The sequence below is a fragment of the Coregonus clupeaformis genome, chromosome 17 (genome assembly GCF_020615455.1).
Source record: "Coregonus clupeaformis isolate EN_2021a chromosome 17, ASM2061545v1, whole genome shotgun sequence".
Taxonomy (NCBI): Eukaryota; Metazoa; Chordata; class Actinopteri; order Salmoniformes; family Salmonidae; genus Coregonus; species Coregonus clupeaformis.
Genome location: NC_059208.1, coordinates 56,357,188 through 56,371,125, shown reverse-complemented (window position 1 = coordinate 56,371,125; position 13,938 = coordinate 56,357,188). Strand labels below are relative to the sequence as shown.

At 43.9% G+C, this 13,938-nt stretch overlaps 1 protein-coding gene across 14 annotated transcripts in view; it reads right to left on the bottom strand.

Annotated features, from left to right (window-relative positions):
• The window catches only part of LOC121586778 (focal adhesion kinase 1-like), a 189,382-nt gene that overhangs the window by 46,848 nt on the left and 128,596 nt on the right, over window positions 1-13,938 (bottom strand). For all 14 annotated transcript variants that reach the window (XM_045226442.1, XM_045226436.1, XM_045226430.1 and 11 more), the window contains 5 exons: window positions 11,036-11,090; window positions 4,064-4,204; window positions 3,354-3,431; window positions 2,338-2,445; window positions 866-983 (listed from right to left, as the gene is read on the bottom strand). In XM_045226442.1, the coding sequence (XP_045082377.1) occupies window positions 866-983; window positions 2,338-2,445; window positions 3,354-3,431; window positions 4,064-4,204; window positions 11,036-11,090 (500 nt within the window). The remainder of the gene's footprint in view (window positions 1-865; window positions 984-2,337; window positions 2,446-3,353; window positions 3,432-4,063; window positions 4,205-11,035; window positions 11,091-13,938) is intronic.

Here is a 13,938-nt window from a genome sequence, read left to right as displayed (position 1 = left end):
TGTTTTTTGTTGAAAAACCTTTTTGTGGTCCTCTGTAGCTCAGCTGGTAGAGCACGGCGCTTGTAACGCCAAGGTAGTGGGTTCGATCCCCGGGACCACCCATACACAAAAAATGTATGCACGCACGACTGTAAGTCGCTTTGGATAAAAGCGTCTGCTAAATGGCATATTATTTATTTATTATTTTGAAAATAAACCAGATCTCTATCAGACTGATAAAGGCATTGAGTATTGACAGTGAATTCACCTACAACTACTATCAATGTGTAATAAAGGCATCGGGGAAGTCATGACCACAACAAAACAATTCTGTATGAGTGTATTTCCAAATCAAACTACAACTGGAAACCTTAGAAAACGGGAAGAGTTAAAAAATAACACTACAGTCTACTGTTGCGGCGATTGCCTAATGTTTGGAGATGACCTAATACAATGCAGTCCATTTAGACTGAAATGAGAACATCACACAAGGCAGAGTGAATCTGTGACCATCACTGGAGCAACGCAATCTTGAAAACCTAGTAATGTTAACACTCAAACCCAAACAAACTTCAACTACAGTAATAATTCTTAGTAGTAGTATCTTTTTGAGACGGTGTGTGGGACATCTGTGACTGCCACAACACAATCGTCAACACCATAAGCAGGTAAGCAGCCCCCATACGAACTCAAACTGTATATATTCGTGTGTGTGTGTGTGTGTGTGTGTGTGTGTGTGTGTGTGTGTGTGTTGGTCGAAGGCAGAGTGCAACTGTCAGTGTCCCACTAGCAACACAATCTTAAAAACCATCTAGTAAAATGAACACACACTGGTACCTCCTGGTATGTTTTTGAGACAGTGTGTGTGTGTGTGAGGAAGACGTACCTTTCTGTGGCCGTATGATGAAGGACTGGGTGGCTCCGTTGACCAGGCGACAGTAGCCGTCTATGAGGTCGGCCATGTTTTCAGCTGTGGTGAGTGACGGCGTGGTCACTGTGAGAGGCTGTGGACACAGAGCAGCAGCCCACAAAGAGTCATTATTAGCAGCACGGGCAGAGGGACAGGGCTGTTACAACTGTTCTGCTCTGACTGGGGCTGCCAGCTGCCCCTCCCATCACACATATACTGTGTCATCCTCTGTGGCTGACAGACAGAGTAGTAACCCAATACTATAATCATCCTCTATGGCTGACAGACAGAGTAGTAACCCAATACTATAATCATCCTCTATGGCTGACAGACAGAGTAGTAACCCAATACTATAATCATCCTCTATGGCTGACAGACAGAGTAGTAACCCAATACTATAATCATCCCTCTATGGCTGACAGACAGAGTAGTAACCCAATACTATAATCATCCTCTATGGCTGACAGACAGAGTAGTAACCCAATACTATAATCATCCTCTATGGCTGACAGACAGAGTAGTAACCCAATACTATAATCATCCTCTATGGCTGACAGACAGAGTAGTAACCCAATACTATAATCATCCTCTATGGCTGACAGACAGAGTAGTAACCCAATACTATAATCATCCTCTATGGCTGACAGACAGAGTAGTAACCCAATACTATAATCATCCTCTATGGCTGACAGACAGAGTAGTAACCCAATACTATAATCATCCTCTATGGCTGACAGACAGAGTAGTAACCCAATACTATAATCATCCTCTATGGCTGACAGACAGAGTAGTAACCCAATACTATAATCATCCTCTATGGCTGACAGACAGAGTAGTAACCCAATACTATAATCATCCTCTATGGCTGACAGACAGAGTAGTAACCCAATACTATAATCATCCTCTATGGCTGACAGACAGAGTAGTAACCTAATACTATAATCATCCTCTATGGCTGACAGACAGAGTAGTAACCCAATACTATAATCATCCTCTATGGCTGACAGACAGAGTAGTAACCCAATACTATAATCATCCTCTATGGCTGACAGACAGAGTAGTAACCCAATACTATAATCATCCTCTAGTAACACAAATGAAAGGGTCCATTCATACAGGGCGGAGCCCCGAGTGGATGAATGTATGTTACAGTAACAGTCATCCCCAACAAGAAGATCTCTATGTGGAACCATTTGGAAATGGCACACTTATGTCCACTGCTCAGCTAAATGTGGGGGGGAACAGGCTGCAAATATGTGATTTTCTAATGGGTGAAATGAGCAGTATTTACAAAAGTTTTTGCACCTTTTAAACACGTCGAGTCATGTTGATGAAGTCAACCTCATGGTAAGGGATATGATGATATGTGTGCATCCTTATGGTACTCTATTCCTTACATATATAAAGAATAAGGTGCCATCTGTGACACAACCAGGGTTGATTGGTACCTCAGCAGCACCGGCCACGTTGAGCTGTAGCATGCCCTTCCTCTCCTTGTCCTCCATGACGGAGTACCCAATGGTCTGCACCTGGGTGAAGTTGGCAAGGTGGGTTGGCTGGAAGGGAGGAATGAATCAATCAATCAATTCATCAAATGTTTTTTTTTTTTTACATCATAAACCGTGCTGCAGATTATAATTTCACATACAGTGCATTAGCTCACAGAGCAGTCCACTGGGCACACACAGGTCGAATCAACGTTGTTTCCACGTCATTTAAATGAGATCACGTCGAACCAACGTGGAATAGACGTTGAATTGATGTCTGTGCCCAGTGAGAGGTGTTTTTGTGAGAGGAAAATTTCAAATTATGATACCAAAAGTAAAGTTGAACTAACTTTTTAAATGGTCACAATATTTATTGGGAAGCTGCATTTTGTGTTATCTATCTATTCTTTCATTGGAAACGTTCCATTTCAAGCTGCTACATTTTTGTTCTTGACAGGGATGTTTTTGGCGTATCGTTTGCTTACAGAACAAGAGGGGTCTCTTGGATTCCAGAAATAACCTTTCTTAAAACCTTGGCTCACGGTCAATTAACAAGAAGAAAATCTGCTCCTCTCAGTTTGGTGGGTAAAAACCCTCAGGGGCGATTTTGGGAGGATTTCTCTTACTTAGCAAACAGTCTCTCTCTCTCGTTCTCATTACCTCAGCCCCTGAAGACGTCATGACATAATGACTAGGAATGCTCTTTGAAAACCAATACTTTCAGGGTAAATAGATATTGTATAGTGAGGGGAAAGAGAGCGACTAGTCCATAGGTTACAAGTAGTGTTTGGTTCCAGATGTTCTTCTTTGAGGAAGACCACACTATGTAATGGTCCTAAATATCTTTGAGAAAGTTTGATGTCCTTGGTTGAAAACTATATAAGTCATATAACTGTAAGGCCTGTGCTTGTTTGTGTGGAAATGCAAGACAAGGATGCACAACACGATAAATATGAATATGAACATTTCCTACTTACAGTCGAGCCCTTGTCTGTGAGGTAGCTAATGCCCTCCTCAGGTCCAATGGCTAGCTCTACTTGGATGACCCAGCTCAACTATCAGTAAGAAAGAGAGAAAGAACCATTGAGATTATTGTCTTCAGTTCAGTCACAAATCAACAAGAGGAAAAGAGAGACACACACAATGAGAGTTAAGCAGCGAGTTCAGTCTGTCGGCTTCAAAGTGCCAACTCATAACAATGAAAACACCTGTCTGCTACATCAATGATGTCATTGTTGGATAAAACAAAAAAAAATGTTGTGTTCATTATGGCCAGCAGGGGTCACTATGCAACTGTCATTTCATTAAGGCTGCAGCGAGACGGACGAAATCACCCAAATTACAACCATGATATCCCAGGCTTTATTTACTCCACTGTCTGAGAACAACAGAATTGAATTGTTGAGAAAACAATTGTAACCTTGGAAATAATCATATGATGCTAAATGCATCATCATCCCAGTTTTTTGCTCTTTACTGAAAGTGCTCTATCTTGAAAACTTGACTGCTGACATGCACAATTCTTTGAGATTGTATTAAGAGTGGACTAATGAACAAAATACTTAAAGACATTAGTATTTAAAGATCCCTTTAATTTTATCCTCTGGGATTTCAAAAGTGCATCTTATCGATATATATGTTTTATTTGAAACCAAGAACAAATAAAATAAAGTGAAATTCAGCCTACCCCGAGAGCACATTTAAAACACTCCTTATCGAATCTGTAGACGGGTGCCAGAATCTCCAGGAACATGAGGATGCTCTGGTCATCATTCATGTTGGCAAACTGTTTGAATGTCTGCTGGATCAGCTTCCGCAGGGTTTTGGCCTGAGAGAGAGGACAGAGAGAGGGAGAGGGTCATTACTAGACAGGCAGACACGGGCTGCATCCCAAATGATACTCTATTCACTATACTGTATGTAGGGAAAAGGGTGCCATTTGGGACGCAGTCATGGTCCAGTGTTTCCCCTATATTCATTTCGCAGCGGTCGCCCACCACTGCTAAATTGTTGCCGCCGCAGAAAAAAGAAGACGTTTTTTTTTTAAATATATATTTCTGCCGAGAACAACTAGCCTGGGTCCCAAACTAGAAGGACAGCTAGCCTGGGTCCCATACTAGAAGGACAGCTAGCCTGGGTCCCATACTAGAAGGACAGCTAGCCTGGGTCCCAAACTAGAAGGACAGCTAGCCTGGGTCCCAAACTAGAAGGACAGCAGCCTGGTCCCAAACTAGAAGGACAGCCACTGCCCAAACTAGAAGGACAGCTAGCCTGGGTCCCAAACTAGAAGGACAGCTAGCCTGGGTCCCAAACTAGAAGGACAGCTAGCCTGGGTCCCAAACTAGAAGGACAGCTAGCCTGGGTCCCAAACTAGAAGGACAGCTAGCCTGGGTCCCAAACTAGAAGGACAGCTAGCCTGGGTCCCAAACTAGAAGGACAGTAGGCAACTCTTCTATTGTTTTGATGCCATAGCCTACATGTTTGGCTTGGCAATGAACGAGAGAGGAGTTGGCTTAAAGCACAGACTACTGGGATTAGTATATCCATTTGATGCACAGTGTACACAACATTAGGAATCCACGCATGTCTCAATTGTCTCATGGCTTAAAAATCCTTCTTTAACCTGTCACCTCCCCTTCCTCTACACTGATTGAAGTAGATTTAACAAGTGACATCAATAAGGGATCATAGCTTTCACCTGGATTCACCTGGTCAGTCCATGTCATGGAAAGAGCAGGTGTTCCTAATGTTTTGTAAATAGCCATTATTTCTTGATGAATATAAACGTTTTACCCCTTGAAAATCCCAGACTGCCCCTTTAAAAAAGCTATCCATCGCTTTTATATGCTGTACCTCCATGAGGAAGAAGTGAACGGTATTGATAACCATATCGATTGGAGAATATATTGACCGTCGTGACTCTTGCCACAGACAATTGGGGTCATAGCAGGGGGACTGGGGGCTGCGTCCCAAAGGGAACCCTATTCTCTATATGGTGCCATACTTTTGACCAGTGCCCTACTTTATAGGGAATAGGGAGTGAGTTGGGAAGCAGCCGGGGAGTGAGACAGACCAGTTCATAGAGTCCAACCAGTGTAGAGCGCCAGTGGAGTTGTTGGCCTGATCAATGTGACCGGGTCAATAGTGACTCCATTGTCCATTAGAGAGTTTAAACGCCATAATAAATGCATGAGACATCACGCTTTAATGACAGGTGATGTTGACACTATTACTACACACTGACTGGGACACGTACGCGCACACGCCATAATTAAAACTATCACTGTAAAAGTATGTCATCTAAATCAACTCCCTGCAGAACAGCAAAACATTTAACTAAATTGAAATGGAACGTTGAGAATTTGAAAATATAATTGAACGTGATTTTAAAGCCAGTTGCAGTGTGTACATTGCCAGAGTTGAGATCTGGGACACAAGCTGATGTCCATTATGAGTGTAAATCCAGAGGAATGCATAGCATCTACAGTAGACCTATATCCATGCTTCTTAAATCCCTCTTTACAAGGCACACTATATTACGTAAAGTATCTAGAAGCAAGAACAGACATATTTTGCTGCAGATCTTCATCAAGGACTTATGTTGACAAGCTGCCTACGCTACTATTCTACATACCGGCTTTTAAAACCAACGACTTATAATTGTAGCATTTTAGACTCCACTTAATGGATGGTGGGGTTGGAATTAGGAAAATATACACTATATATACAAAAGTATGTGGACACCCCTTCAAATTAGTGGATTCGGCTATTTCAGCCTCACCCGTTGCTGACAGGTAAATAAAATTGCCACCTTTCCAACAAGTCAGTTCGACAAATTTCTGCCCTGCTAGAGCTGCCCCGGTCAACTGTAAGTGCTGTTATTGTGAAGTGGAAATGTCTAGGAGCAACAACGGCTCAGCCGCAAAGTGGTAGGCCACAGAAGCTCACAGAACGGGACCGCCAAGTGCTGAAGCACATAGCGTGTGAAAAATGGTCTGTCCTCGGTTGCAACACTCACTACTGAGTTCCAAACTACCTCTGGAAGCAACGTCAGCACAAGAACTGTTCACCGGGAGCTTCATGAAATGGGTTTCCATGGCCGAGCAGCCGCACACAAGCCTAAGATCACCATGTGCAATGCCAAGCGTCGGCTGGAGTGGTGTAAAGCTCGCCGCCATTGGACTCTGGAGCAGTGGAAACACGTTCTCTGGAGTGATGAATCACGCTTCACCATCTGGCAGTCTGACGGATGAATCCTAGTTTACATTACATTAAATTTTTTGTCATTTAGCAGACGCTCTTATCCAGAGCGACTTACAGTTAGTGAGTGCATACATTTTCATACTGGTTTGGTGGATGCCAGGAGATCGATACCTGTCCCAATGCATTGTGCCAACTGTAAAGTTTGGTGGAGGAGGAATAATGATATGGGGCTGTTTTTCATGGTTCGGGCTAGGCCCCTTAGTTCCAGTGAAGGAACATCTTAACACTACAGCATACAATGACATTGTAGTATGAGAAAAATATATATATATATGCACTCACTAACTGTAAGTCACTCTGGATAAGAGCGTCTGCTAAATTACTAAAATGTAAAATGTAGATGATTCTGTGCTTCCAACTTTGTGGAAACAGTTTGGGGAACGCCCTTTCCTGTTTCAGCATGACAATGCCCTGTGCTGAAAGCGAGGTCCATACAGAAATGGTTGGTCGAGATCAGTGTGGAAGAACTTAACTGGAAGAACTTAACTGGCCTGCACAGAGCCCTGACCTCAACCCCATCGAACACCTTTGGGATGAATTGGAACACCGACTGCGAGCCAGGCCTAATCGCCCAACATTAGTGCTGACCTCACTAATGCTCTTGTGGCAGAATGGAAGCAAGTCCCCGCAGCAACGTTCCAACATCTAGTGGAAAGCCTCCCTAGAAGAGTGGAGGCTGTTATAGCAGCAAAGGGGGGACCAACTCCATATTAATGCCCATGATTTTGGAATGAGATGTTCGATGAGCAGGTGTCCACATACTTTTGGCCTACTACTACTTAGTGTAGTTTGCTGGGCTTTTTTTTAGCTGTTCTAATACCCATCAGGTGGATTTCTCCATGAAAATGAGATTTAACAGGGTAGAGACAGACCACACACTACTATTGACCAGGGCCCATAGGAATAGGGTGGCATTTGGAAGGCAGCCATTGTTGACTCTGGCATAACGATTAAATGCTAGTTTCCCTCCACTTTTTCCACGGGTGCCTGTCCTCATTGGTCTAAATGGAAACCTTCTCCTGTGAGCCTGGGGATGCTAATTATGCAAATGTCACCTCTGTGAAATCAATCATTTATTTTATTGCCTAATTAGATGATGCTTCGAGTGGGTAATATTAGGATCTCAGCCATCTGCCAGGTAATGTGCTCTGTCCAGCGGAGAGAATAGGAGCAGGAATAACCACGTTAACATCAACAGAGGAGGGGTCTGGAGTGTGTGTCTGTGTGTGTGTGTGTGTGTGTGTGTGTGTGTGTGTGTGTGTGTACCTGTTTGTCTGTCTGTGCGCGTTCATGTGCGTGTGTGGCTTCAGTGCATCACTGAAAGCTTGACCTGTTCATCATGTCATTTCCAGGAATTAACAGTGTGAGGACGATCATGGTTTTTTAAATCTCCCAGAGCCAGAAGCTTCATTTTCAGTGGAATCATCCAGTTTTTACACATGCACATTTGTGCGCGTGCACACACACAGACGGGGGTGGTGAAGGGGCGTTGGGTTTCTATGCTAAAGATAACTAAGAACAGAGTAGATAGTGGTCCTCTGTAGCTCAGCTGGTAGAGCACGGCGCTTGTAACGCCAGGGTAGTGGGTTCGATCCCCGGGACCACCCATACACAAAAATGTATGCACACATGACTGTAAGTCGCTTTGGATAAAAGCGTCTGCTAAATGGCATATTATATTATTATATTATATTATATTATTATTATATTATTATTATAATAGTGGATGGATGATGGAGGCCTGACAGAAGCCCCCCCCCCGTATCGCAGCACCTCTTCCTAAATATCTAATTTAACTGTATATAAGAATACGAATATGTATGAATAGTGCGTAAATTGTATTTTTGTTGTAATTCCAATATATAACTCATATTTCATTTAATTTTTTATTATAATTCATTTTTATGTTTTATGTATATATAATAAATTTAGTGTCCTTGTCTATAACTGTTCTGTACTTTGTAATGTATTTATATGTTTTATGTGGACCCCAGGAAGAGTAGCTGCTGCATGTGCAGTAGTTAATGGGGATCCTAATAAACTAAACTTTCCCTTGCACCATTGGTGGAGGGAAAACACTTCAGTAGGTTTAGCAGTGACCTGTGGGGCTGTAGGGTCAGGCGCCACCCCCACCTCCAGGTAGAGCATCTGTCCACCCCTCTCTCTCTAACTCCCAGGAACCCACACCCCTCACCCCTCCTGGGTCACTGGGCCCCACGATCACGCCCACCCCATTGTGGCCCAACAGCTAAGTACACCCACGCACGTGCCGTAAATACATCACATCACACACAAACACAGCTGGGGCGCATGGGTGCACACACACACCAGTGGATTCGGCCAATGGCAGGCAGGCAGGCAGGCAGACAGACAGACAGACAGACAGACAGACAGACAGACAGACAGACAGACAGACGCGCAATTCCCCTTTCGGGAGTTGCTTCAACTGACTAGTCCAACAACACAAAATAGCCAGCTGTGTTCTAGGCTGTGCACTGGTTTTAGCTAACCTATCTTGTCTAGTGAGATGAGAGGAGTTGACAGATGAGTGGGTTAGATTCAGCTGGGGCTCCTCCCCCAACAGGCCTGTATGTACGAGGGAGGCTAGCCTAGAACAAGGCTGGAACAAAGACCCCGCCCCCATAAGACAAAGGGCAGGAAGCAAACATGGAATCTTCAGTGCGTGGTACATTGATATTAAGCTGTGGTGCTATCTCTGAGAATGCATTGTAGACTGACTGGACCGTAGATACACTGCTCAAAAAAATAAAGGGAACACTAAAATAACACATCCTAGATCTGAATGAATGAAATAATCTTATTAAAATACTTTTTTCTTTACATAGTTGAATGTGCTGACAACAAAATCACACAAAAATTATCAATGGAAATCAAATTTATCAACCCATGGAGGTCTGGATTTGGAGTCACCCTCAAAATGAAAGTGGAAAACCACACTACAGGCTGATCCAACTTTGATGTAATGTCCTTAAAACAAGTCAAAATGAGGCTCAGTAGTGTGTGTGGCCTCCACGTGCCTGTATGACCTCCCTACAACGCCTGGGCATGCTCCTGATGAGGTGGCGGATGGTCTCCTGAGGGATCTCCTCCCAGACCTGGACTAAAGCATCCGCCAACTCCTGGACAGTCTGTGGTGCAACGTGGCGTTGGTGGATGGAGCGAGACATGATGTCCCAGATGTGCTCAATTGGATTCAGGTCTGGTGAACGGGCGGGCCAGTCCATAGCATCAATGCCTTCCTCTTGCAGGAACTGCTGACACACTCCAGCCACATGAGGTCTAGCATTGTCTTGCATTAGGAGGAACCCAGGGCCAACCGCACCAGCATATGGTCTCACAAGGGGTCTGAGGATCTCATCTCGGTACCTAATGGCAGTCAGGCTACCTCTGGCGAGCACATGGAGGGCTGTGCGGCCCCCCAAAGAAATGCCACCCCACACCATGACTGACCCACCGCCAAACCGGTCATGCTGGAGGATGTTGCAGGCAGCAGAACGTTCTCCACGGCGTCTCCAGACTCTGTCACGTCGGTCACGTGCTCAGTGTGAACCTGCTTTCATCTGTGAAGAGCACAGGGCGCCAGTGGCGAATTTGCCAATCTTGGTGTTCTCTGGCAAATGCCAAATGTCCTGCACAGTGTTGGGCTGTAAGCACAACCCCCCACCTGTGGACGTCGGGCCCCTCATACCACCCTCATGGAGTCTGTTTCCTGACCGTTTGAGCAGACACATGCACATTTGTGGCCTGCTGGAGGTCATTTTGCAGGGCTCTGGCAGTGCTCCTCCTGCTCCTCCTTGCACAAAGGCGGAGGTAGCAGTCCTGCTGCTGGGTTGTTGCCCTCCTACGGCCTCCTCCACGTCTCCTGATGTACTGGCCTGTCTCCTGGTAGCGCCTCCATGCTCTGGACACTACGCTGACAGACACAGCAAACCTTCTTGCCACAGCTCGCATTGATGTGCCATCCTGGATGAGCTGCACTACCTGAGCCACTTGTGTGGGTTGTAGACTCCGTCTCATGCTACCACTAGAGTGAAAGCACCGCCAGCATTCAAAAGTGACCAAAACATCAGCCAGGAAGCATAGGAACTGAGAAGTGGTCTGTGGTCACCACTTGCAAAACCAGTCCTTTATTGGGGGTGTCTTGCTAATTGCCTATAATTTCCACCTGTTGTCTATTCCATTTGCACAACAGCATGTGACATTTATTGTCAATCAGTGTTGCTTCCTAAGTGGACAGTTTGATTTCACAGAAGTGTGATTGACTTGGAGTTACATTGTGTTGTTTAAGTGTTCCCTTTATTTTTTTGAGCAGTGTATATTTTCTCATCAATAACCCTGAAAGAATAAAGAAAATGTTTCTGAAGCATCATCTCACCTTGACTGAATCCAGTAAACTCTTGGGGAAGAATCTTCTTAAGCCCACGTCTTTTCTGTAAAGAAATGAAATAAATACAACGAAAGCAGAGGAAAGGGAGAACGTCAGTTTAGACTTCAATGAGAACGCAAAACTTTCACTTTAGCAATGAATGCTAATCGTCAACTTTCGGATGAATATCAACGCATCAAAATAGTCCCGTGACCGAATCGGTGTAGGATGAAGTTGCCCCTAGACACTGATCATGGGTCAGTTTTGCTTTTCCACACTAATAGTTAAGGTTAGGATTGGAAGCTGATCCTAGATGTGTACTTAGTGGAAACTTCACGCCCCACGTTGCATAATTGTACCTCTCTGATACCGATCTACCAGGGAAACAGGAGAGAAACACATCCATTTACTCTGGATCATTAGTGGGACTTACAGTCTCTAATGCGAATACTGCAGCTGAGGCCTATGAAGTTAACATTGACATTTTTAGTCATTTAGCAGACGCTTTTATCCAGACTTACAGGAGCAATTAGGGTTAAGTGCCTTGCTCAAGAGCACATCCAACAGATTTTCCACCTAGTCGGCTCGGGGATTCAAACCAGCAACCTTTCGGTTACTCGCCCAACGCTCTTAACCGCTAGGCTACCTGCCATTATCCACAAAACATAGTGAATTCAGAAAGTATTCACACCCTATAACTTTTTCCCACATTTTCTTGTGTTAAAGCCTGAATTTAAAATGGATTAAACATACTTTTTTTTCCCCTTCGTTGTCCTAAAACACAATACCCCATAATGTCAAAGTGGAATTATGTTTTTTGAAATAAAATAAATTAGAGAAAAGAAGAAGTTAGGCTGAAATGAGTCAAGAAGTATTCAAGCCCTTTGTTATGGCCTAAATAAGTTCAGGAATAAAATGTGCTTAACAAGTCACTTAATAAATTGCATGGACTCACTCTGTTTGTAATAAGTGTTTAACATTATTTTTTTTATGACTACCTCCTCTCTGTACCCCACACATCTGTCAACTATCTGTCAGGTCCCTCAGTCGAGCAGTGAATTTCAAACACAGATTCAACCACAAAGACCAGCGAGATTTTCCAATGCCTCGCAAAGAAGGGCACCTATTGGTAGATGGGTAAAAATAAAACAAGCAGACACTGAACATCCCTTTGAGCATGGTGAAGTTATTAATTACACTTTGGATGGTGTATCAATACACCCAGTCACTACAAAGATACAGGCGTCCTTCCTAACGCAGTTGCTGGAGAGGAAGGCCATTGGTGACTTTAAAACAGTTACAGAGTTTAATGGCTGTGATAGGAGAAAACTGAGGATGGATCAACAACATTGTAGATACTCCACAATACTAACCTAATTGAAAGAGTGAAAAGAAGGAAGACTGTACAGAAAAAAAATATTCCAAAACATGCATCTTGTTTGCAATAAGGCACTAAAGTAACACTGCAATTTTTTTTATGATTTTTTAAAAACTTTTTGTCCTGAATACAAATGTTATATTTTCAAGCATAGTGGTGGCTGCATCATGTTATGGGTATGCCTGTAGTCATTAAGGACTGGGGAGTTTTTCAGGATAAAAAATAAAGCAATCTATTTAATCAATTTCTGAATTCAGGCTGTGAGACAACAAAATGTGGAATAAATCAAGGGGTATGAATATTTTCTGAATACTGTAGCCGTCTGTGTACTGAGAGGAGGAAGACAAGGGGGGAAAAACAGCTAAACAGGACATTGGCTAATGGCTAATGGCTAACGACTAACGGTATCCGTTGTGTGTGGACCAGAGAGAGTGAGAGAATGGGAGAGAGAGAGAGAGACAGATTGAGAGACGGCGAGAGAGAGAGAGAGAGATTTGAGGGGAAGAAGACCTGAGAGAGAGACAGATAGAAGGAGAGGGGCCTTGAGATGGAAGAGGAGAAGAGGAGAAGAAGAGTCACAGTGTAGGTTTTAAAGCATTTAAATTCCTCCCTCCCACACAATCAATTCATTATAAGGTCTCTATGAAAAGATAGCTTGTTAAAATACGAGGCGCTCCCACGGCCATTTACGTTCCGCCGGCCAGAATCAATCCACATCATTTATAAGGCCAAGGCCACAAAATCTGCCTGAAAATTGATGCTGCCGCAGTGCTAACTGTGCCACTAGAGATCCTGGTTTGAATCCAGGCTCTGTCGCAGCCGGCCGCGACCGGGAGACTCATGGGCGGCGCACAATTGGCCCAGCGTCGTCCAGGGTAGGGGAGGGAATGGCCGGCAGGGATGTAGCTCAGTTGATAGAGCATGGCGTTTGCAACGCCAGGGTTGTGGGTTCGATTCCCACGGGGGGCCAGTATAAAAAAATATGTATTCACTAACTGTAAGTCGCTCTGGATAAGAGCGTCTGCTAAATGACTAAAATGTAAAAAATTTAAATTACCATGATGAAGCTTTGCTGGTAACAGAGCACTTCTATGCATGTGAGTGAGGATCTACAGTGCCTTAAGAAAGTATTCATACCCCTTTGACCTATTCCACATGTTGTTGTGTTACAGCCTGAATTCAAAATTGATTAAATATAGAATTTTTCTCTCACCCATCTACACACAATAATAATGAAGTGAAAACATTTTAGTCAATTTATTGAAAATGTAATACAGGGGGGAGCGGTTTCAACATGGCTACGTAAAGACGTGTTCCGAGGCCTCTCCACTAAGGGTTGATACTTTTATGTTTTAACCTTTTATCTATCGAAACGAGAACACACTTCGCATAAGGGTGGCAGGTAGCTTAGTGGGTAAGAGCGTTGTGCCAGTAACCGAAAGGTCGCTGGTTCTAATCCCCGGGCCGACTAGGTGAAAAATCTGTCGATGTGCCCTTAAGCAAGGCACTTAATCCTAAATGCTCCTGTAAGTCG